Source organism: Juglans regia, chromosome 13, assembly GCF_001411555.2.
Source record: "Juglans regia cultivar Chandler chromosome 13, Walnut 2.0, whole genome shotgun sequence".
NCBI lineage: Eukaryota > Viridiplantae > Streptophyta > Magnoliopsida > Fagales > Juglandaceae > Juglans > Juglans regia.
In genome coordinates, this window is record NC_049913.1 from 13,857,576 (window position 1) to 13,882,892 (window position 25,317).

The window sequence follows — 25,317 nt, forward strand, 5'->3', positions numbered from 1 at the left end:
TTAAAAGTTGAATAAAATATTATTTATTAATATTATTATTATTTTGGTATTTGAAAAAGTTAAATTATTTATTATATTTTATGTAAAAATTTGAAAAAATTGTAATGATGACATGAAATATTTTCACTATCTAAACAGAGCCGGGTGATTGGATATTTGGTAGAGTATTTTAAACTCATAATCTTTACATGTTTCGGGATAATTAATTTGTGTAAATTAAATTACTTGTGAGGAAATATTAATCTTAATTACCAATATTTGCATTAAAAGAGAAACACATTAAATAGAAAAATTCTATTTATAAGCTGGTATAAATCATAATTACACATAATAAATTACTTCCATGACATAATTTGATAATCTTAAAAAAAGAAAAGTTTTATAGTTTGAATGTTACAAATAATTTTTTACCACTTAAGTGATGTAGATAATGTGCTCTATACAGGCACTGACTTAAAAATAGAATAACTGTATATTAGTTTTCTATGTAATTCTCACTACAAGACTGCATCGGTGATAAATTAGAAATTTAGAATATAAAATATTTTTATATTAATTCATATTAATGCATCAATAAGGTATTTTTTTCAAATAAAAAATATTATTGATATATTTAACAGTTACAAGATACAATAGTTGACATGATGGAAAATCTCAATATTCATCCCAAATCAACAAATACAACACAAAAAATAATCATAACAAATAGATATGGAGCCAATGACTTGACCTCACTCATTTTTCATGAGAAAAAATAAAATCACCTGAAGTAGTTTTGATACATACAAACATACTATAATACTAGAGTGGGAGTCAGATAAACCCACATCAATAATGTATTTAATATATCAATAAAGCAACTTTTAAAAAGAATGTTTGTTTTTTATATTATATCCAATTAGTAATTTGGGTTGTTCAACTTACAGGCAGTCAAATGATTTTGCCAAGACCATTTCCCATTTAATTAGACGATCAAATAATAGCAAAGGTTGAGACAACGTCCTAGTTTCATAGAAATTTCACAGGAATTTCGTACCCACCTATTCAGTGTGAGAGCTTCTTGCCTTGAAATACAACAAACCATTTTCTCGACTAATTTTCCTGGGTCAACGGTATTTTCTCTACTTACTCATTACAGCAAACAGCCGAAATCATTCTCCAATCTTGGAAATTACTAAGCATGCACCAAAAAGCAACAAAGAAGAAAGATAGGATTATCAGATAAAGAGAATATTCAACTTTCAGATACTTTTCCTAGTTGAAGCTCCAACAAACCAGAGCAGACCAGATAACAGGGAAGGTATCTGATGCCCTTATCATTTCACTCCAAAAGCAACCAGACAAATTCAAACAAGAATCCACCACACTGAACACGACATCCTATTTCCCCTAGCTAGATTTTCTCTAAATCTGTACAGACAAGAAACTAATCACCTACTATCCTAATAACCTGATTCTTTTTTTTTTCCAGCCTAATTGAATTAAATTTTATCATAACTAATCCCAACTTTGGTCTGCAGCCTTTACAGCATGGTCTTTAGCATATATTCTTTACGCAACACTGATAATGCTATCTCCACTGCTGCTGAAGTTGCCGGGAATAGCCTGAAAAGCTGACGAGTGTGTTGCCGGTGGTGACTGCTCACCCGACGATGCTATAGAGAGCTTCAGTGACAAAGGCGATGGGTCCGCTTGCGTTTTCTGATTCAGATTAAGATCGGCCATTTTTGAAGATGGAGGGACTGGTAGCATAGGTATCGGCCTGATGGGCTTGCTTGACATCCTCACGTGATTGTTGGGTCCTAACGAGAGTTTTTCCAGCGGGTTTTCAACAGCAAGTGGTACTGGTACCACAGCCGGAGCGAGCGCTACGGGAAAACTTGACAACGGAAACCCACCATGATTATGGCTTAGATGTAGCTGTGGCTTGGGCAGCGGCGCAGTTTCTTGGTGCACTTGATCTTCGTCCATGGAGGAACCCAAAAACTGTCGCATAAAACCAAACAAAAGGGGAAATTGGGAAGTAAATATTGGTTGAGATTTATTATTTGGGTTGTCCTAATATTCCAAGTATAAATATAACTTCTTTATCGGGATATATCATTACCGTATCAGCAGTGATGTCAAAGAGACTAGATCTCCGGCGTCTCCGATTCTGGTTGGTGCGGCGGAGAAAGTACTTCTGAGCGTGGCTCGCCACCTGTGTTGGAGTTCGTGTTTTTACGAAGTTTCTTGAAATCCCTCTCCAATCTCCTTTTCCTACCTTTTGCAATCCCAGCAGGAAAAGTCTATGCTCCTCCTCAGTCCATGGCACTCCTACACACACAGATACAGAAACCAATCCAAAAATAATCAGAAATAAAACCCAAAAACCGAAAAAGAAAAGTATTTAGGATGATGCTATATCCACCGATGGTGGCCACCGAATCATGTGTAACATATAAGCCAGGTCAAAGATAGGAAACGTGCCTCTCTTGCGCTCGCGGCCTCGACCGGATGGGTGAACAACGTCGTCTGAGGCATAGCCGGCCTCAGCGTTGGAATCTTGAGGCTGCTGATCGTACTGCGAGAGATTGTTCATGCTGGCACTCTTTCTGAACGAGTTTCCCTCAGTGACCCGCACGCCAAACAGCATGATTCCGTTCTCTCCCCCGCCGGAGTCCGTGCAGGTGCGCGAGTTGTGGCCGTTGTTCCCACACTGCGAGCATGTGCGAGACATCTTCCTCCTATTCACTCGTCGAAGATCGGCTTCAATATTCCAGCAAAGAGCAGTATTTGGAAGGTAGAGAGCTGGCTGGCTTTGGTAGATAGATATAGCAGTATACAGAAGGCGCTTGCTCTTGCTAATTGGGTGTTTCTTTGGGCACGGACTTTTTGGGTTTAGAAGGAAATATATATTAGATTGGCTCTGGGTCTGGCTGGAGAGAAGATAGCATTGTATATATATATTTACATATACCTAGGGCAACTTTCCAGATCATGAACCAGGACCGTCCAATTTTTGTCACACCTCCTCGGTGTAAACAAGAAGAAATGTTTTAGTAATATCCCATGATCATGTTAGTCATTACTATCTCTACCGTCCAACAACATAATATATATATATATATATACAATAACATATATAATTTCTTTCCTTCCCAGATATTAATTTGTATTTCAGAGGTACTTACTTACTCGCAGGCTTCCACCAACTTTGTAATTGGGTGGTCCAGGTTTGAATCACGTGCATAGTCCTCCAAAATCCAATGACCAATGGTGGTATACAACAAGAGATCATGAGGTCTATATAGTTGGGATTGAGATGTGTTAATTTTTTTAAGTTATCTCGACGTTGAAACTGTCTGCATTTATATGGAAACTGGTTGGCAAATATGGTACCTAGATTTGATATTAAAAAAATGGAGTATAAGAGAAATAAATAAATAAATAAATGTAGGATGGTGGAGAAGGGAAGCCTCTGTGCACCGTCAGATGAGCATATTCGCTGTCTGTTTGGGGAAGATTTGGTTGTCTCTGCGTTCATCCGTGGGGTGTATGGTTGTGGACGATGGTAAACCTGGTGGAGCCCACCCATCACCTACACTTGTCACTAACACTAAACACACATCGCTTTTCCTCAACCTTTGTATGTGGCCGTGAGTGGTGGGATAATGGGTGGATGCCTTTTGCTTTCCTTTCTTTTTTTTCTTTTTTTTTTTATGACTTGAATCTGATTGCCTCTTTACTCTCTTTCTTTTTCGCTGCCTTTCAACGAATATCCGTAAAAATATGCCAAGTGTAAATTCATCACTTGTTATTGGTCTTCTTATAATTATATAAAGTTACAATATTTGTTTTTAATATTAATTAATTAAAAATGTTTAGCATCGTTTAAATTTAGAGATAAGATTAGATAATTTTAAATAAAATATAAAAATTAAAAAATATTATTAAAATATTATTTTTTAATATTATTATTATTTTAAGATTTAAAAAAATTGAATTAAAATTTAAAAATTTAAATTATTTATTATATTTAATATAAAATTTTAAAAAAAATTATAATTATAAAAAACATTTTTTGAATATAAACAGTACCTTAGACTACTGAGTACTGACAAGTTTTATCAAAGAAAAGTTGAAATATCTTGATATATGATTTATTATCAAATAAAATTTATTTAACATACAAATTGATTTTTTTTAACAGCTCTAGACATAAAATCCGGAAGGCCCAATAACATTGAGCCGCGTAGGAGTAACAGAGTGCTTGTCTGCATATAATAAGGCTGTTATACACCGGGGTTGAAAGTTGGGGGTGAGATTGTATTTGTTCGATGTGAAGCACGTGTTTGTCACTTGCTCTGCCGCCATCGATGCCATTGATCTGTCCAATTTGTCTACGGTGTTTTTGTTGTGGATCGGTCTTGTCACATGCTCCTCCCGAATCTGTACGTACGTCGTCAAGCCACTTTGAAACACACGATGTTGTGTGGCGGCCAATGTTCCATGGCTGCACACTCTTCTCCACCCAATCATCTTTCAGCCCCTCTAAATCCAAATCAACATCACTCTATCTTCTCCTTCTTTTTATGTTTTTTTATCCCATTTTTTTTAATTTAATACTTAACGTCGGCCACTTCTACCTCAAGCATCTTTGACGGCAAACAATAACTCCTCCTACTCTCTAAAGTTAAAAAATTAATTCCTTCAACTCCAAGATAGGATGATGCCATCGTGATATAATTTATAATTAATAGTATAATAATAATAATTATTATTATTATGATAAGATTGGAGGACCAGATGGTGATGCAAATTTCGTGCATTAATTTTAAAAAAAAATGTGAAATTTATCTTTAAAAAAATAAATTTAATCTTGTACTGAGTCACAGATTTTAAATCTCATTTAAATAATAAGATGATATGAGATAAAATATTTTAAATAAAAGTTAAAAGTTAAAATAATAAGATGATATGAGATAAAATATTTTAAATAAAAGTTAAAAGTTGAATAAAATATTATATTTTAATAATATTATTATTTTAAAATTTAAAAAAATTAAATTATTTTTTATATTTTATGTGAGAATTTAAAAAAATTATAATAATGAGATAAAATAAGATAAAACTATTTTTTTATCCAAACGAGACCTTAATTTTTTATTAAAGTATGTGAATTTACATATTTTTAAATTGTAAATATTATTTATTTAGTTATTGGATCAATGATTGATAAGAGATGCCAATTTCAAAGTTCTAAAATTTCTTCTTCACTGCGATTCTGATTATTCTCTGAATAACGACAATACTAAAAACATAATTTCTCTTATCCTAACCATCTAATAGGTTGACTCTCAAATCTAAAAATTTTGAAAAGTAAAAAACAAAGCATGTCTAATCTGTTTAAACCTTGCATTCATTAATGTCATAAGATAAAATACAAAAATGATGACAGATTGCATGCGTGCGTGTTCATCCAAAATCATAACATGATCAAACGTACAGCAAATTAAAACAAAATCAACAACTCAGCAACTTCTATGGTCGGATCTGACCTCATATAGCAATTTCCTTATACAATTCCACGTTTGTTTATAGTACTAAATGATCATCAAAATTGTCAAAAACTAATAATTTTTGAGAAATAATCATAATTTGGGGACGAAACAAATAAAAAAAAAAAACAATAATACAAATCAGACTAAAGTAGTATTAAATATTCAAGTGATTTGATTATTAGTATTACAAAAGAAAAAGATAAGATGCGTCTCATATCCACTGAGTAAAAAAGGGTTAAGTGGGGATGATGCTTTTATCCAAGAAATTAATGAAATCGATAGGCATCCAATCAACAAGTCCATGTGGCAATCTCACTGAAAGTTACAATAATCTTTTGATGGGATGCATTTTGTCTTGCCATTTCTGAACCAGACTGATTGAAGACATGATATTATATATATCCCCTCAAATCAAAGCCACCCCCAAGTGGACGGCTGTTACCAACCCATCAGAAAATCTTCATGACGATCTGGACCAGTCAAGCGATCAGGACCGTCCTTTTTTTTCTTGCTTTTGTTTTGCATGGCCACGTTTAATTTAACATTCCATACAGTAGCACACATATTTAGCTTAAGGGACTGAGTGATGTCGACTCTTCGGAAGAGATACTGTTTCGCGATCGATTCTTAAAATATTGGTCCATCCACTTTGCATGCAAATTGCAAAGTCAATATTAATAATATGTTCTCCAACTCATTGTGCATGCATGAGAGTGATGTGAACCCTTTAAAATTTTGTGCATGAATCCATAGAAAAATATTATGGTGGCCGAATATATCCTTCCTTTTGGAGCATTGCTAACCAGTGGAGGGTTTCCAATTACGTGTGATTTGCACCTAATTAGAATCATTATCTGAGCAAATGTGGGTTAAAATTTTGTAAGTAAATCTACAAACTGACATGATTTTATATGATATATTATATCTATTTTACAATAAAAATAATTTTGTAATTCAACATACCATATAAAACTACATTAATTTGTGAGTTTGTTTTTATGAGATTTTTATATAATTTAAACATTTCTCGTTCTTGGAAGGGGAATTTAAAAAAATCTCAATTATTGATTCCAAATTTAATGATAGATTTTTTTTTCTAATTAGTATTTGATCGCTTACTAATTCAGATCGACTAATTGTTGTAGAAGTAATAAGCATTTAAGTGCAAAATAGTTGAATCTTAGTATGGTATAAAAAAAATCTAAAAAAGGAAACTGAGATTTATCGAATTCTACCTCGTAGATACTTTCTAAAAACAAATCAACCTCATAGAATTTAGATTCTTGCCCTGTTTGGATATTTTTGAATGAAGTAAAAGTCTGATGCATGTGAGAATCTAACTAGACATTACTTGCAAGATATTAATGATGGACCTAAAAATTCGTGAACAAAAAATTACAAAAGGATAGCATATTGCACATAATCATGGAGGTCTTGACCGTTTCTCACAGAGCCGTTCGTGAGAACGAGTCTATCGCTTAAAAGTCTTTGAAGTGATCCACCACTCTTATTCATCACGTTCATAACTGATCCCATAAAAATAAGATCACGTGGACACGTAACACCGAAACTTGATAGAGGCTTTGGCTATAAATACAGTGTTTGGTCCCCAGACTCACTCACTCAATTCACTTCAGTCTTACACCATCTAAATAGAGTGGAGAAGAGTTTAGAAGTGCCAAACATAGTGAGAAACACAACAAATCAGTGAATAGCATCAATGACTGTAGATATTATTCTTGGCATTAAAACATATCGATTCTTTTTTCTAAAGTGTTATTCCGCATTATAGAACCGTTTTTAGTCTAACAATCAGTATCAGAGCACCGTTTATCTCTACCTTGGTGTTTAAAATCATCACTCTGTTCATCTCTGTTTTTGGCCGAAACTTTGAAAAATTTTTGAGTTTTCATTTTGAAAAATTTTTGAGTTTTCATTTTTGGACCTTTTTTATTTGAAAGAAGTTTAGAAATCATAAAGAAATAGTTTTTCTAAACTTTATGTGATTAAAAACGTGACATTTGACTTGAAAATGGTCTCAAAAATTCAAACCTGCGAACTGTCTGGAGGTTGAAGACGACCAAAACGACATGTCATTTTCAGCCTTATTGAAAACGACATGTCGTTTAGTAGAGAAGTCATTCATTCAATAATGATAAACGACACGTCATTTTCAATTTAATGAAAATGACATGTCGTTTAGTCCAAAAATCTGTATCCAGTATAATGATAAACGACCCGTCGTTTTCAATTTGATGAAAACGACATGTCGTTTAGTTAAGAAGTCATTTATCCAGTATGAAGATAAATGACATGTAGTTTTCAGTTTTGTGAAAAACGACATGTCGTTTAGTTGGGCCAGCATTCATTCAGTATAGCAAAATAAACGACACGTCGTTTTCAATTTCGGTAAAACGACATGTCGTTTAGTTGTGTCACAATCATTCCGTAGAGAAGAACGACACGTCGTTTATCAGTTTAATAAAAACAACATATCGTTTACGTGGCCTGTTTTTCTTTTAAACAATAAGGAAAACTACACGTCGTTTATATGGGTCAGTTTAAAATAAATAAATAAATAATTTTTTTTTCTTTTCTCCACTTTTATAGATGGTTTGTAAAGTGGATTTTTAGGCCCATGCCCTTTGTGCTTATAATTTTGCCTTTATTTTAATTATATGCAATTTGGATAATTGTAGTATAAATTTGTTTATTATACTCGTATTTAGTTTGCATGAATTGATTAATTTTGCTTTATATTAATACATGCAATTTTTGGATAAGTATATAGTTTAAAGCATGAAATTAAAAGTTATGCATAATATTATAGTTTTGATTATGCAATTTTTATGCTTATATTATGAATAGTTTGTGCATAATAATAACATGTTAGTATTAGTTAAAATTATGTAATTCATAATAATAAGCTAATCTTTTGTAATTTAAATGTCTAGTGATCCATATAATTTTATGTTAATTAGAGAACAGTCACAGCGTCTTTAATTAAGTAAAATTATTATGATTGATTAGGATCACATAAAGAATATCAGCGTTAATTGTAATTAATTATACTTAATATAATAAATTTTATCCCTTAGGAATTTTTATTATATTTATATTGTTAATTAGGATAAAATATCAAATTATTCATAAATTACCCACAGGAATTATGAATTTAGTAAATAATTTGATAGTTTTATCATAAAAGTAGATAGAATATACATCAAATCATAATATACCCTTTAGAATTATGAATTAAGTTAATAATTTGATAAAATTCTATCATAAAGATTAATTGAATCTACTTGAATTAAAAATTTTGCCCACAGGCAATTTTATATCATTAGATTCAATTTTTTAAGCATGATTTACATTGGTAAAACATGAATATTTATTTAGGCCTCAATTTTAACGTAAGCATGTAATCTATATGCACTTGCACAACCTGCAAATTTCTCTGATATTCTTTATGATATCCATGAACTTAAGGGAGATAACTATAAAGTCTGGAAGGAGAGAATTCTTCTTCATTTAGGGTGGATGGACATAGACTATGTTATTAGGAAAGACGAACCACCAGCACTCATTGATACCAGCAATGCAGCAGTCATCGCACTTTATGAGCGATGGGAGCGATTTAATCGCCTCAGCATGATGTTCATTAGGGCTAGAATTTCTGTTAGTATTCGTGGTTCTGTCGATCAGCATAAAAATATCTGAAACTTGCTAAAGGTCATTGATGAACAATTTATCACTTCAGACAAGGTACTAGCAAGTACCATAATCATGAAGTTCTCATTCCTAAGGCTCACCAGTATGAAAGGTGTGCGTGAGCACATCATACAAATGAGGGACAATGTAGCTCAATTAAAGAAGCTCGATGTTGAAATGTCAGAATCCTTCCTGGTGCACTACATCCTGAACACTCTCCCGCATCAATATGGACTATTCAAAATCTCATACAACACACATAAAGATAAATGGTCAATTAATGAACTCATGACCATGTGTGTTCAAGAGGAAGGGAAACTGATGATGGAACAGGGTGAAAGTGCAATACTGGCAACGCATCGAAAGAGCAAATCTCAAGCCAAACTGAAAGGGAAAGGCAAAATACCTTCTCAATGTGGTATTAAGAAAGATTCCAGGTGTTTCTTCTGTAAAAAGAAAGGACACATGAAGAAAGAATGTGCCAAATTTCAGAAATGACTTGCAGACAAAGGTAATACAACCTCACTTGTTTGTTATGAATCTAATATAGTTAATGTCAATATTAACACATTGTGGATTGATTCTGGATCAACAATCCACATTTCAAATTCCTTGCAGGGTTTGCAAAACCTAAGAAAGCCAGTGGGAAGTGAGCGAAACATCTTATCAGGAAATAAGATGGGCTCGCATGTGGAAGCTGTAGGAACTTGCTATTTAATTTTATCTAGTGGTTTTGTTTTAAAGTTGGAAAAGACTTTTTATGTTCCAAGTTTCTCTAAAAACTTGATTTCAGTTTCAAGACTAGTACCTTTTGAATATTCCTTTAATTTTTCAAATTCATCATTCAGTTTATTTTATAAATCTGATTGTGTTGGGAATGATACTTTGTCTGATGGTTTTTACTGCATTAATTTACAAAATAATACTACTTATGATTCAATGCATGTTCACACTGGCACTAAAAGATGTGTTATTAATAAGAATTCCTCTACATTATGGCATCGCAGATTAGGTCATATCTCCATAGATAGAATTAAAAGATTAGTAAATGAATGGGTACTTAATACTCTTGATTTTACTGATTTTGATATTTGTGTGGACTGCATAAAAAGAAAGCAGACTAACAAGTCAAATAAAGGTACCAATAGGAGTTCAGACATATTAGAGATCATACATACTGATATATGTAGTCCAGACATGGACTCACATGGTCAGAAATACTTCGTCTCTTTTATAGATGATTACTCACGATACATGTATCTCTACATGCTTCATAACAAGAACGAAGCATTAGATGCATTTAAAATCTTTAAGGCTGAAGTAGAGAAACAATGCGGTAAGAAAATAAAATCGTGAGATCAGATAGGGGTGGAGAATATTATGGTAGATACACAGAGAATGGACAAGCACCTGGGCCATTTGTAAAGTTTCTTCAAGAACATGGGATTGTTGCCCAATACACCATGCCTGGTTCACCGGATCAGAATGGTGTAGCAGAAAGAAGAAACCGAACATTATTGGACATGGTACGGAGTATGCTTAGCAGCTCCAATCTTCCTAAATCATTGTGGGCTGAAACATTTAAGACTACAATGTATATATTAAACCGAGTTCTAACCAAGGCTATTCCTAAAACGCCATTTGAATTATGAAAATATTAGAAACCGAGTTTGCGACATATGCGCGTTTGGAGATGCCCGTTTGAGGTGAGAATTTATAATCTACAAGAGAAGAAACTAGACCCAATGACCATTAGTGGGTATTTCATTGGATATGCTGAGAGGTCTAAGGGTTATAGATTTTATTGTCGATCTCACAGTACTAGGATTGTGGAATCAAGAAATGCAAAATTTATTAAAAATGACTTGATCAGTGAGAGCGATCAAACCAGAAACATAGTTTCTGAGAATGATCATTCAGAATCTCAACCTTCCACCATAAGTGATAGATTGATTATTGTTTACAACACCCCTCAAATACAAACCGGTGTTGAACAACCAATCATTGACATTCCACAAGCTGCTGACGACATTCCAGTAGATCAGGTAGTTCAAGAGTTGTCAACAACTCTTGAACAACAAGTTGAACCACATACTTCTCAGGAAGATGATGGTGCAACATTAAGAAGATCTATTAGAGCAAGGAGATCAGCAATTCCTAGTGATTATGTTGTATATTTGCAAGAATTTGACTATAACATTGGAGCCAAAAATGATCTCAAGTTCTTTTCACAAGCCATGAGTTGCAAAGAATCAGAATTATGGTACAATGTCATGAAGGAAAAGATGAATTTTATGAAGAGTAACAAAGTTTGAGATCTTGTTGAGTTGCCTGATGGTGTAAAAGCCATTAGATGTAAATAGGTCTTTAAAACTAAGAAATACTCCTTAGGCAACATTGAGAGATATACGGCAAGACTCGTTGCTAAAGGATTCACTCAGAAAGAAGAAATCGATTACACGGAGACTTTCTCACCCGTATTTTAGAAATATTCATTGAGTGTTATTTTGGTATTAGTAGCCCATTTTGACTTAGAGTTGCAACAAATAGATGTGAAAACAACATTTCTCAATGGAGATCTAGAGAGGTTTACATGAAACAGCCTGAAGGATTCCCCTCTAATGATGGTGAGCAATTGGTTTGCAAGCTCAAGAAATCCATATACGATTTAAAACAAGCATCCCGCCAATAGTATTTGAAATTCCATAATGTAATTTCTTTATTCGGTTTTGTAGAAAACGTTATGGAGTAATGTATATACCAGAAGTTCAGTGAGAGTAAAATCTGTTTTCTTATTTTATATGTGGATGACATTTTGCTAGCAACCAATGATAAGGATTTTCTGCATGAGGTGAAATAATTCCTCTCTAAAAATTTTGATATGAAGGATATGGGTGAGGCATCTTATGTCATTGGCATTAAGATCCATAGAGACAGATTTCGAGATATCTTGGGTCTGTCTCAGGAAAACTATATTAATAAAGTTTTAGAGAAATTCTGGATGAATGATTGTTCATCAAGTGTAGCTCCCATTGTGAAGGGTGATAGGTTCAATTTGAACCAATGTCCAAGGAACGACCTTGAAATGGAACAAATGAATAACATTCCATATGCTTCTGCTGTCGGAAACCTAATGTATGCTCAGGCTTGTACAAGACCTAACATTGCATTTGTTATGAACACTGGAGAGCTGCAAAGAAACTAATGAGGTACCTTCAAGAAACTAAAGAATACATGATTATGTATAGACGAACGGATAATCTGGAAGTAATTGGCTACTCAAATTCTGACTTTGCTGGCTGTATTGATTCACGCAAATCAACATCAGGATACATATTTTTTATGGCCGGTGTAGCTATATCATGGAGAAGTGCCAAACAGACTTTGACTGCCACTTCCACTATGGAAGCCGAGTTCGTCTCTTGTTTTGAAGCTACTTCACATGGTGTATGGCTTAAGAGTTTCATTTCTAGGTTTAGAATTATGGATTCGATTTCTAAACCATTGAGAATGTATTGCGACAATTCGGCTTCTGTTTTTATAGCTAAGAACAATAAAAGTAGGAGTCAGAGTAAACACATCGACATTAAATATTTAGTCATAAGGGAACGTGTTAAAGAAAATAAAGTGATCATTGAGCACGTAAGTACTAAACTAATGATCGTTAATCCTTTGACTAAGGGCATGCCACCGTTGAAATTCAATGATCATGTAGTGAACATGAGACTTGGTTCTATTATGTAAATTTTTCATCATATGAACAATGTTATTTTAATGAAATTCTTATATATTTTGATATTTTTTCTCATATTGATGTGCACCTTAATTTAATTTTTAAGAAAAATTCATCTGTGTTGGACCAAAAATAAACATAGGGTTTATTTATTAAGAAATTGTTCCCACATAAATTATAATGTTTAAAGAATAAATACATAGTAATACATGGAAGGTAATACTTGTCATTAGAGGACCTATCGCCATGATTCATATATTTATTACTTAAATACATATTATCGATGGGTTTAAGATGAAATCTTAGATTAGAAGTGTGGACCAAGTGGGAGAATGTTGACCGTTTCTCACGGAACCATTCGTGAGAACGATTCTATCGCTTAAGAGTCCTTGAAGTGGTCCACCACTCTTATTCATCACATTCATAACTGATCCCATGAAAATAGGATCACGTGGGACACGTAACACCGAAGCTTGATGGAGGTTTCGGTTATAAATACAGTGTTTGGTCCCCAAACTCACTCACTCAATTCACTTCAGTTTTACACCATCTAAATAGAGTGGAGAAGAGTTTGGAAGTGCCAAACACAGTGAGAAACACAGCAAATCAGTGAATAGCATCAATGGCTGAAGGTATTATTTTTGGCATTAAAACTTATCGATTCTTGTTTCTAAAGTGTTATTCTACATTATAGAATCGTTTTTAGTCTAACAGGTTGAACCAGCCATGGACCACAGCCATGAACCAGCCATCGGCTTCAATGGCCAACAATCATGGTCCAACCTTTATGTACATGGTTCTTATAAAACATGAAGGTTATGAATAACAAACTTTGTAAGAATATTTAATATTATTATTTACATTTACATAATTTAAGAGTAATGCTAGGTACAAGTTTCAAATAGACAAGTCTCGAAAAGAATTTTGATAAATTAGAACAGATGAAGAAATCTCACTACACTCAAAACAGTGTGTGATCATATATATTTATACAACTTTCTATCTTTTTACAAAAGGATAATTACAAGATGAAAGGCTAAACTCAAGGCTATTATCATGCTAGAAATATTTGCAAGGATTGCTAAACTTAAGGCTGCTATCATGCTAGAATTATTTACAAGGATTTGATTGATCTGTAGACTTGATCTTCGGATGTGTATCTACTGAAACTTCTGAATCTTCATCCATGATTCCAGCAGGAATAATAGGCAATGAATCATCTGTTTGATCATCCCCCCACAAATTGAGCATAGTGGAGATGCACAATTTGTCACGCAAAGATTCTAAGGCAGGATGCAATTGTGGCTTTGTGAAGATATTTGCAATCTGAAATTGAGTGGAGACATGTTTTGTAACAAGCAAACCAAGAGAGACACACTCTCGGATGTAGTGATAATCAACTTTAATGCGTTTACTCCGTGCATGAAAAATTGGGTTTACTGTCATGAATAGAGAGCTGATGTTATCACAGAATAATGTAGGAGCTTGAGGCAAAGGGACATGAAGGTCACGTAGAATGGATGTTAGCCAAGTGATTTCAGCAGCAACTTGAGCAAGTGCACGATATTCAGCTTCGGAACTGGATCAAGAAACTGTTGGTTTTTTTTTCACACCATTAAATAATATTACTCCCTAAGTAAGTGCAATAACCAGTCGTTGATCTTTGTGTAAGGTGGCATCCAGCCCAATCAACATCCGAGAACCCATAAAGATCGAGAGAACTAGAGGCTTGAATGTGAAGACCAAGCTTGACAGTACCTTTGACATAACGTAGTATCCTTCGCGCTAAACCAAAGCGATATTCAGTAGGTGCATGCATGAACTGAGACACAAAGTTGACACAATATGAGAGATCAGGACGTCTCAAGGTCAAGTATTGTAGAGCACCTACGAGAGATCTATATGAATGAGGATCAGGATGCAATGGTGAATTAGGATCAGGTGTTGTCTTGGTACACATGGGAGTCTTGATAGGTTTTCATTCATGCATGCTATTGCGCTCCAAGATATTTACTGCATATCATGTTTGTTGAAGAAACAAGCCACTTGATATTGAGCATACTTGGATTCCTAAAATATAATGTAGTGATCCGAGGTCTTTCATGGCAAATTCACTATGGAGATTGTTGATGAATTCCTGAATAAGAGTTGAAGAGGAATCTGTGAGTATTATGTCATCTACATAAAGAAGTAGTGTCAATGTTCATTGGTCCGAATGGTGAACAAACAAACTAGGATCTGTTGAGCTGCACTGAAAACCAGATTGTAAAATATGATAACAAAATCTGTCAAACCAAGCCCTTGGGGCTTGTTTGAGGCCATAAATGGCTTTGGTTAAGTGACAAACAGAATCAAGAGAGGTAGGATCTTGAAATCCTGGTGGTTGTTCCATGAATATTTTTTCAGTAAGAGAGCCATGTAAAAATACATTCTTAACATCAAGTTGTCGAACATCCCATCCTTTAACTGTGGCAAGTGAGAGTGCTAGCCAAATTGTACCTGGTTTGACAACAGGTGAGTAAGTTTCTATGAAATCAATTCCAGGTAATTGATGATACCCTTTAGCAACAAGCCGCTCTTTGAGCCGTTCTACTGTGCCATTAGCTTTGAGCTTTACTTTGTACACCCATCGAGATCCAACAACATTTGTTACTGGTGTATGAGGAACTAGAGTCCATGTGTTTTGTTGGTTTAAGGCATCGAGTTCATCTTGCATGGCTTTTCTCCAACCAGAATGAGATAAAGCAGTTTTAACAGATCGTGGTTCTTTTGGTATAGAATCAAAATCATGTAAAAGAGCATATTTTGGATTTGGTTTTCGAACTCCTACCTAACTGCGTGTGACCATGGGATGAATAGCCATTTCAAAATTAGATTGACCTGCTAAAATTGTTCCAGTAGATGTAGCATTATCAACTGCAGCAGGACTCAAGATTTGCTCAACACAAGGCTCAATAGATGACTCAATAGAGGAGGAATAAGCAATAGAGGGAGCCTGTGAAACCAAGAGATCATTGACATTGGGATTTTCACTTAAATTCGATGCAGATAGTGGCACACTATCCTCATGGCAGGTAAGCTCAGTCATAGTAATTAAATTTTTCAATGGTACATTTAGAGTGAGAGGATTATCATCGTTGTCTGAGTGTATAAAACTGGCAGATGACTTATCTTGAGAAAGAGTGGTCCAAGAATCAAATTCACGAAAAGTAGTGGTTTGAGATTCAATGGATGAGATAGGTGTATTACTGGATTTTTTGTAAGGCAAAAGCGCTTCATTAAATACCACATGTCGTGATATATAAAATCTGTTTGTTGAGGGTGAGAAGCATCAATATCCTTTGTGCCTGTCACTGTAACCCATAAACACACAAGATAAAGACTTGTTATCAAATTTATTTCTCAGAGTCTCATAAGTAAGGGTAGCACCATGAACCAAAGATTCGTAACGAGGAGTAGTCTGGATGTTTTCCATATAATGGATGGAAAGGTGAGTCACATTTAAGTGTGGCTGTGGGAATACGATTAATAAGGAAAACTGTTGTTGTGAATGCTTCAACCCAAAACAGTTTAGAAATATTTGCATGAATTAGCATGGTAATGCCTAATTCTCGGATCACATGATGTCTCCTTTCGACCATCCCATTTTGCTTGGGTGTGTAAGGACATGAAAGCTAATGAACAATCCCAGACTCTTTTAAATGCCTTTGAAAACGTTGGTTGACAAACTCTCCTCCTCCATCAGTTTGAATTATTTTAAAGAAACCATTAAATTGTCATTTGACGAATTTCTCAAATAGAATAAATTGGTCAAAGAAATCAAACTTGTGTTTTAATGGAATTAACCACACAAACTTAGTAAAATCATCCACTAGTGCTGCATAAAACCGAAACTGATGCATGGAGATAACTGGGGTTGGACCCCATAAATCAATATGAATTTTTTCAAAAGGTGCATAAGTCTTAGAGTCATACAAAATAAATGGCAACTTAGAAAGTTTTCCTAATTGATAATTTTCACATATGATGGTGTCTTTATTGCTACTAGCCTTGATTAAATCTGTCTTGCGAAGATGTGCTACTGCAGTAGCCTGGGGATGTCCAAGGCGTTGGTGCCAGATATCTTCTGATATTGTCTGAAACCTTGTGGAGAAGAGAGCCACTGGATGAGCATGGATGGAATACAAGTTACCCCTCTTTATTCCCCTCATCAATACCTATTGTGTCAATTGGTCTTGAATCACAAAATCTTGATTAGAAAATTCACAAGTCACTGGATAATCAGAGGTAAGTTGTCCTACAGACAATAAGCTTCTTTCTAATTCAGGAACTAGAAGAACATCTCGTAAGATAATAACAGAAGGACCAGAACCAATAACGGCATCACCAATATGCGTTACTTTCAAAAATTTACCATTACCTAGCATAACATGATCATGACCATTATAAGATCGAAGATTATGTAGGTTACCTCCATGAGAGGTCATATGTGTAGATGCACCAGTATCCCAAGTCCATTCCTCATGGTGTGCCTCAAGATCGAGTTGAAGAGCAGTGAAGGCTTGAGGTAAATTATCTGGTTGCACTGAGTGATTAAAACGAGCCAACAACGAATTGCAGGATGTCCTTTCTTGCCACATATCTGGCATGTCAGATCATGATTGCTTTCACGGGAAAAATTTGCTGAAGAGGATCCTTGTTTGAAGTTTTTGTTTTGATTATTAGAGGGAGCAAAGCCTCGGCCTTTGGAGGAAAAATGATTTGATGGCTTGAAAGTCTTGTTGGTAGGTTTTCCAACATTTTTCTCTGCATAGAAAGCAGTATACTGAAAGGAATCTGGTGTATGAAGGTTTAGACGAGTCTCATAACTTTGAAGTAGGGGAACTACTTCATTGTAAGAGGACATTGGTGGATTGAGCATTAAGGTAGTGAAAGATTCATACCGTGCGCCAAGTCCTGTAAGCAATGAAAAAACTTTGTTTTTGTCATTAACCGTGTGTCCAATAGCAGCAAGACTATCACATACCTCCTTAAACTTTCGAAGGTAGTCAATGAGAGAAACTTCATGAGTTTTCTTCATGTATGTGAGTTGTTGATTGAGATGAAATTGTCGTTCTTAAGAGGACTGGGCATAGGTTTCCTTGAGAGCTGCCCAAACTTGTGCTGAGGTATCAAAACCAATGACATGACCAAAAGCTTTTTCTACTAAGGTGCCAATGATCCATCCTCGCAGTAAATGATCTGCCGTTTTCCATTTTTTGTATTCTGGATTGAAAGCAATATGAGTTCCATCGATTGTTGGAAGTATAACAACTGGAGATTGGCTTTCTCCTGTGAAAAAGTCTATGAGCTCTTGGCTTTCAGCAAGTGTAAGGACTTGCTCACGCCAGAGTGGGTAATTCTCAGGCTTGAGCTTGAGAGTAACAAAATTACTAACATTTAGCGAAGCGGAAGACATTGTATTCCTCTGATACCAAAAATAATTTTGGTAAATTAGAACAGATGAAGAAATCTCACCACACTCAAAACAGTGTGTGATCATATATATTTATATAACTTTCTATCTTCTACAAAAGGATAATTACAAGATGAAAGGCTAAACTCAAGGCTGTTATCATGCTAGAAATATTTACAAGGATTGCTAAACTTAAGGCTGCTATCACACTAAAATTATTTACAAGGATTTGATTGATCTGTAGACTTGATCTTCAAATGTGTATTTACTGAAACTCCCGAATCTTCATACATGATTCCAACAGGAATAATAGGTAATGAATCCTCTGTTTTATCATCTCATACATGCATTTTGTAAAAATGTAAATCCCACTCAAAAAGTATTTTTTTTTTTTAACATTTTTATGTTGTGGTCTACTTTTTTACAATGGACTTATAAAGAACTTTTCTATTGACGCTTATAAAAATCATTTCTCATAATTTAATTTCAACAATGAATTGAAAGGAGTTTTGATTATTCTCTTCAAATATTTTTGTGCAATTAAGAGTAAGATGAAATATGTAAATTATAAAAAAAATTCTATTCATAAGTCTCACACATCACACACCACCCTTTTTGTTATTTATTTTTAATTTTTTTCTCTTATCAAATGTGTGGTATATAAATGATAAGTAGAAAAATTCAATTATTTTAAGAAGAATAAAACAAAAACAAATCTAAAAATAATTGAAAAAAATAAAAGAAATTGTGGTGTGTGGAATATGTGGCTTATGAATAGCAAAGCTCAAATTATATTATAAGCAATGATTTATACAAATTTTAAATATACAAGTTTCGCATGAGTTCTTTGTAAAAAATAGACTCCACACTAAAATTATATAATAAAATATCATTTTTATATCTAATATAGTCACTTTTTTTAGAAATGGCTCTCCGAAACTTGTCCTTTAACTTATAAGCTTGTACGGACGTTACTTTATAAAATTTAAATTTCATTTATATATTTTATAATATTAAAAAAATAAATTAGTGTTTTAAATAGTATTCATTTTTATATTTTGGTCTTATTTATTCCGATGGTAGCGGGAATCCTCCTACGTAGTCCCAATCCACGGAACCCCAAACTGCCACTACGATCGTCGTGCTAAGCCCTCTTTCCCGTGCTTCTTCTTTAGGGATTTCTTCTTCTTCAAATTCACAGGGACATTACAAGAGGTCAAACTGTCAAAGCCTAGGAGGGACTGGATTGCAGATTTGGTCTCCAACAACGACGACTCTGTCCAGAGCTTATCGATTTATATTGGAGGGGCGTAGCTCTTGGCTGTTCTCCTTAACCGCACTATTTCGGGCATTCCGGTTGCTGATGCGAGCAGGTAATGATCTCAACGAGAAATTGTCAGCATTTTGGTTAAATTTGTGCTTGATTTGTAGTTTTGAGCGTTTACTTTGGTATTGTTGGTCATGCTTTGGCTCCAATACTACTTGCTCAATTCCAGCTTAATATTCCTTTCAACAGTATCAGGTAATGAACTTGATATGCTATCTGCTTCCGGCCATTGTGTGTTATAGTTCGGGGATTCTGAGTTATCTTGCAACTTACATTGGCGGTAATTGCTTTTATTAATTGATTAATTAGTGTCATTTTGAACCTCAAGATTCCGTTGTTAGAATATTACGTAAGAACACTACTTATAATATATTCATAATATTCTAGTATGTTTGGTAATATGACTTATTTTTTACTATATTTAGTTTATTGTGTAAATCAATCAATATCCATTAGTATTATTGATTTATTGTATTTCTATTATTTCTCTAGCATCGTTTCCTGTAAATAGGAACATATGTTATGCATTAAGTACAATTTAAACTAAAATCTCTCTCTCTCTCTCTCTCTTCATCTCTCTTCTCTCTTCTATATTTTATTTTATTTTTATTTTCTACATTGTATCAGAGCCTTTGGCTAAGGCCAGGCTCGATTCTATGTACCGTTTATTTTATAGTTCTCCCTCTAGCATTACCTCTTACAAAATTTTCTCAGTTACGTCACTTCCTCATCTCCTTATTTTATTTTTATTTTCTACAAATTGTTGAAAGTTTTACGACGGAGGAGGAAGAATATTGGGGATGTTGGAGTTGTTTCAGTTATTAACTTGGCTCCAGCTTTGACGTATTTGGATTTGAGTTGGTGCAATTTGATTACAGATAAAGCTCTTGCAGCGATTGGGAGGGCAGGTTCTATCAGAACTTTGAATTTGCAAGGATGTTCTTTAATTACCGATGGTGGATTGACTTCTTTGGCAACAATGTTTTTGTTAAGGTCTTTGAAAAGTTGGTTCTGGCATGGTGCGGCCAAAAGTCTGGAGCTAAATCACAGCCACTCCTTCACCTTACACGTCCATTGACAAATCCCTTCACCATCTCATTTGTACGTTGGTGGCCTCGATTCTCTTATTGTTCTTGTCATTTTGATCTTGTTCCACTGCATGAAAAGATGATATGTAAAAAGAATGGTGACTTGGGTATTTTTCTGCCGTCACTTTTTGGCAAGCTTGTAGCCTCTCGGTGCTTTCCAACCTTCAACACTGCTTGTTCTGAAATCAAACTTCAGAATTAAGATTGCATGGCACAAATCATCCGATCTGTGAAAGACCCGATCCCAACGCTATGGTATTTTTCCGGCGAGCCTATCGCCGCTTGGTGCTATCCAATCTTCAACGTTGCTTTTTCTGGAAAAAAAAAAAAATTTTCAAAATTAAGTTCACATGGTACATATCATTTGAACTGTGAAAGTCTGATCCCATTTGCCGTCATATCCATGCATTTGGAGTATCGTTATTAGCTGTCTTCTCATTTTTTATTGGGTTTCAGCCTTCTAATTTTGGTCTTATAGTTGACCATGGCTATATACAATCCATTGTTGGCCACAACTCTAGATTTGATGCTCTAGTTGCGAGTCACTTCGTCCCCAACACCAATTTTACCATCTCATCCACTATCAATCAATAGATATGAAGGCAACACTCAAATTTGCTCCAGTTGCGAGACACTTCATCCCCAACACCATTTTGACCATCTCATCTGCTATCAATCAATGGATACGAAGGCTACACTCAAATTTCAAACTTTGATTTCCAAATTTTTCATCCTAAGTTTGAGGGAGGATGTTAAAATATGACTTATTCTCTACCATATTTAGTTTATTGTGTAAATCAATCAGTATCATTGATTTATTTGATTTCCATTATTTCTCTAGCATCATTTGGACATATGTTATATGTAGCCCTCAAAGTTTCTCCCTCATTCTCTCTCTCTCTCTCTCCCTTATCTTTTCTATACTTTATTTTATTTTTATTTTCAAGATCCCTAACCAATTAAGTCGTCCACTGCATGTAATTGTGTTCCCGATTATCTTTTTCTTGGTGGATATTAACCACAATGTATACCAACTGGAGCATACAACTGCTGGTTTCCCCTAAATCCGCTTTGCTTCATGAATAGATGTACTTGTGTAACAGTTTACTTATCAAAAAAAAAAAAGATGTACTTGTGTAACTTCTTCATTTGACGGGAACATGGTTTGATTTCCATAAAAAGGGCTTAGAGAAGCTGGGGAAAAAAAAGAACCTGGAAGTCTTTGTTCAGTTTTCAGCTAATGCCATCTCGCTGAATTCATGCGCATGTACGTCATTGTGTTGCAGGTATAGTGTTAGGTCGCATGACCTGTTTAGCGATGGCTCCAAGATCTTTAAATTAGGGTATTCCAAATAAAATAATAAAGATATAATAGAGAAACAGGACGTGAGATTTACAAGTGCTGTTATCAGACTTATCAGCTTCTAGGTTTTTGGCCAGTTCTCTGATATATATATATATATATAGAGAGAGAGAGAGAGAGAGAGAGAGAGAGTAGTATCAAGAGTCATGATACGATTCTACAAACTTACTACCTTTCTGAAACTTGAATGTATGACTACGTTACCAGCATGTTCAAAGTCAAGCTATAAGATTTTTGAAAGGTAACCAAATTTGACACTGGTTGTCAACCCATCACAACCTTCCTCCTTTCTCTGGGGGCTTCGGATGGGATGTGTATTAATATAGTGCACAAAGCACTGACATGGGGGGAGGAGTTGAAGTCTAGCTAGTGCCTACTGCTTACTTTGTTGGAGGTCTATAAGTTCAATTTTTTGTTCTTATTTCGAATTTCAAGTAGCATAGGATTTATTTTTATGGAACTCCCGCAAAGTTAATCTGTTCTGAGTTCATCATTGCTGTCTTACATTTTTCTCAAGCACTTATAGATTAAAACTTTAATATTCAATGGTCATATTCATGTGATATTTATCCACCCTGCAGTTCACAGTCAAGAGCTGATCTTTTGACACTTGGATTGGCTGTCACCAATATCCTAACCTGTCTCGTATGGCTGTCAATCCAACCAAAGTCAATATCTGTGGTGGTTTCCCTTATGCTTTTGAAACCTAGTTTCTCTCTCATTTTAGTTGGTTGGTCAGGTCTATTTTTCTATCCCTTCCAGCTTATCAAAAAAAAAATTTCTATCCCTTCCAAGTTAGGGTTCGTTTTTATTGGTTATGTTTTGATTTCAGGTAAGTCCTGAAGGAGTTAAATGCCAGAGAATATGCCCTCATCTCCCTGATTCTGTAGTTTCTTAATTAATGTGGTAATGCGCATTATATCGCCTTTCCTACGATGTTCACAGTGATCTTTATTCTTTATGCACCTGCTTTATTTTTTTAACTCAGCTGGTTTCTACTTTCTCGCAAGATTCATAACCTTTTAGTGTTACAAAATAATGAGAACCTCTCTTTTTATGTCAGATTGTCAAATGGAAGATGATGCATACAGAGAGACAATGTAATCTTTACGATGCTAAGTTTCAAAAGATGGAGTTTGGTTCAAGTTGAATATAAAATGGATGTCTCAATTTTACATTATAGTTCAGAGCCACTAGCCCCAATTCCTTTAATATAATGGTAGAATTATTTATTAAATTGGGAGTTGTCTAAATATCATTTGCAAATATACAGAATAGTTATGCCCTGTTGGTTGTCAAGGAGAGGGGAAGAAACCTTTGTTGTAATTGGCACGTATAGAAACTATTCAGTCTGCTTAATTTTTGCTTTTCATTGCTCATTCTCAAGGTGTGGGAATCTCTGTCAGATGTGTCATGCTGCAGGACGCTAGTTGTTGTTTACGATAGACACTGTATCCTTCAAGTTGGTTTCACAGCTAAATCTTTTATTGGTGTGATGAGGCTGTGGCTGTGGATGCCAATAAACTAATGCAAGGATAACTCTAGCAGAATCTTATGAAATCTGGAGCTTTGAAGTTATTTAAACGAACTTCCTATTAGAATTTTCAAGTATTTGACAGTGTCATAAACTCTTAAGTTTTCCACCAAAACAAATCATCTGGAAACCATCATTTTACCTGATTTTGCAGAGAGCTACCTGGCCAACCTATCTCTTTATCCTGGGAAGTCTAAGCTGCCATTTCAGCCTTCAAATACACAGGTATCATGCATGGACTGAAGTTGACTTTTCTTGGCAAGTGCAAGGTTTTAAAAATGTTCCTTTCAAAGAGAAACTTATACCAGCCTCACTTTGCTGGCGGTAATTATGCAGCCACTTGGAAAGAAAGGAATTGCAATTGTTGGTGGTGACACAATTAGGGGTTTTACTACTTCTGGTCAGGCGCTTCTCTCTCAGATTGCTAATTTTAAACTCTGGTAATTCATCATTGATTGAGGAGAGTTAAACTGTGTAGCTGCTTTCTTCCTTTTATTTTTCATTCCCTTCTTTCGAATTGTTAATTCTAGCTATCAGAGGATGCTTGGCATGATAGATGTTGGGTATTAGTGTCGTTCAACTGGGTACAGTTTTTAATTCTCTTAAAACATCTCTTTGATATCAAAATTTTAAACTCCGGTATATCGTTCTATGTACCACAGATTTGTAGTCTGAAAGTTAGCAATGTATATATTTGACCCTGTCCTTTCCCCTTGCTCCATGTCTGGAGGTGCCTATAACAGAATAGCTTGCGTGGAACATCAGCGGCAAAACAGAGATTCAGTTCAACGTCAAATCCCTAAGCTTGAACATAGGTTTAAAATTATTTTTCTATTGTGGCTTATTGCATGACTAACTTTACCCCAAATGTGATAGATATAAATGGTTTCCTCCTGAAAGGGAAAGGAAAATTAAGACTCATATCCACATTAAGTTAATTGTGCCTCCATTTCGAGGGTTTGTGATCACCAGATCTAATTTTGCTCCACCTATCTTGTAGTTAGAACATAAAATTATTTGGGTTACTCTTCTTATCCTCACCTTCTCTCTCTCTCTCTCTCTCTCATTTTAAGGCATCTTGCTTTTTCTCATGTTGCGAGCAACAGTAACTTGACCCTCAGCCCAAGTGTTAATTTGGACATTTTCTAAAATCTCTATTTGGAGGAGATGAATGGATTGTTAGTGTGGACAATTTGGAAGGCATAATTCAGAGCATGTATGGTTAGTTTCCATTTGTATACATGGTGCGATTTGGCATTGTCTTAACCGAACTTTTTGCATGGCACACTGTGCACTTGTATGGTCTGGAGAGGCTTACTTGTCTAATAGTTTTTAGTTCCTTATCTGTATTTGGTTTTATTGCTTCTTGTTTTGTTTGGTTCAATAATACGCTCATCCTAGTGAGTTTTAAGGGCCGGATTCCTTTAAAAAGTATGCATTCCCCGTTCCAACACGACAGGATAAATAAGTGTTGAATTATTCTAATTATCCCCTTTTTTAAAGAATTGCAAGTAACATTCTTATGTATCTCTGGTATAAAAACATGTTTGTTTTTCATTTTTT

At 34.7% G+C, this 25,317-nt stretch overlaps 1 protein-coding gene and 1 long non-coding RNA gene across 4 annotated transcripts; one reads left to right on the top strand and one right to left on the bottom strand.

Moving 5' to 3' along the window:
* Positions 1-1,190: 1,190 nt before the first annotated feature.
* Positions 1,191-3,067, bottom strand: LOC109008681 (transcription factor MYB1R1-like). Its single transcript, XM_018988866.2, has 3 exons — positions 2,470-3,067; positions 2,108-2,316; positions 1,191-1,986 (listed from the first exon to the last, which is right to left on the bottom strand). Exons 1-3 carry the CDS (start codon positions 2,717-2,719, stop codon positions 1,552-1,554), a joined length of 894 nt encoding a protein of 297 aa, XP_018844411.1. The 5' UTR covers positions 2,720-3,067; the 3' UTR covers positions 1,191-1,551.
* A 16,464-nt stretch (positions 3,068-19,531) lies between these two features.
* LOC109008680 lies at positions 19,532-24,716 on the top strand. Of its 3 annotated transcripts, XR_004798027.1 has the most exons (7): positions 19,532-19,815; positions 20,648-20,870; positions 22,802-22,959; positions 23,053-23,126; positions 23,909-23,979; positions 24,091-24,194; positions 24,485-24,716. It is a non-coding gene; the product is annotated as an uncharacterized LOC109008680 (long non-coding RNA). The 3 variants fall into 3 exon arrangements; XR_004798025.1 differs by having other exon boundaries at positions 24,091-24,716; XR_004798026.1 differs by lacking the exon at positions 20,648-20,870 and having other exon boundaries at positions 24,091-24,716.
* The last annotated feature ends 601 nt before the right edge of the window (positions 24,717-25,317 follow it).

Excerpts from the sequence above, each read along its gene's own strand:
- LOC109008681 (XM_018988866.2), bottom strand. The coding sequence starts at position 2,719 with ATGTCTCGCACATGCTCGCAGTGTGGGAACAACGGCCACAACTCGCGC. Across the intron at positions 2,317-2,469 it reads AGGCCGCGAGCGCAAGAGAG|GAGTGCCATGGACTGAGGAG; the intron begins GCACGTTTCCTA and ends CTGTGTGTGTAG. Across the intron at positions 1,987-2,107 it reads TTGACATCACTGCTGATACG|TTTTTGGGTTCCTCCATGGA; the intron begins GTAATGATATAT and ends TTTATGCGACAG.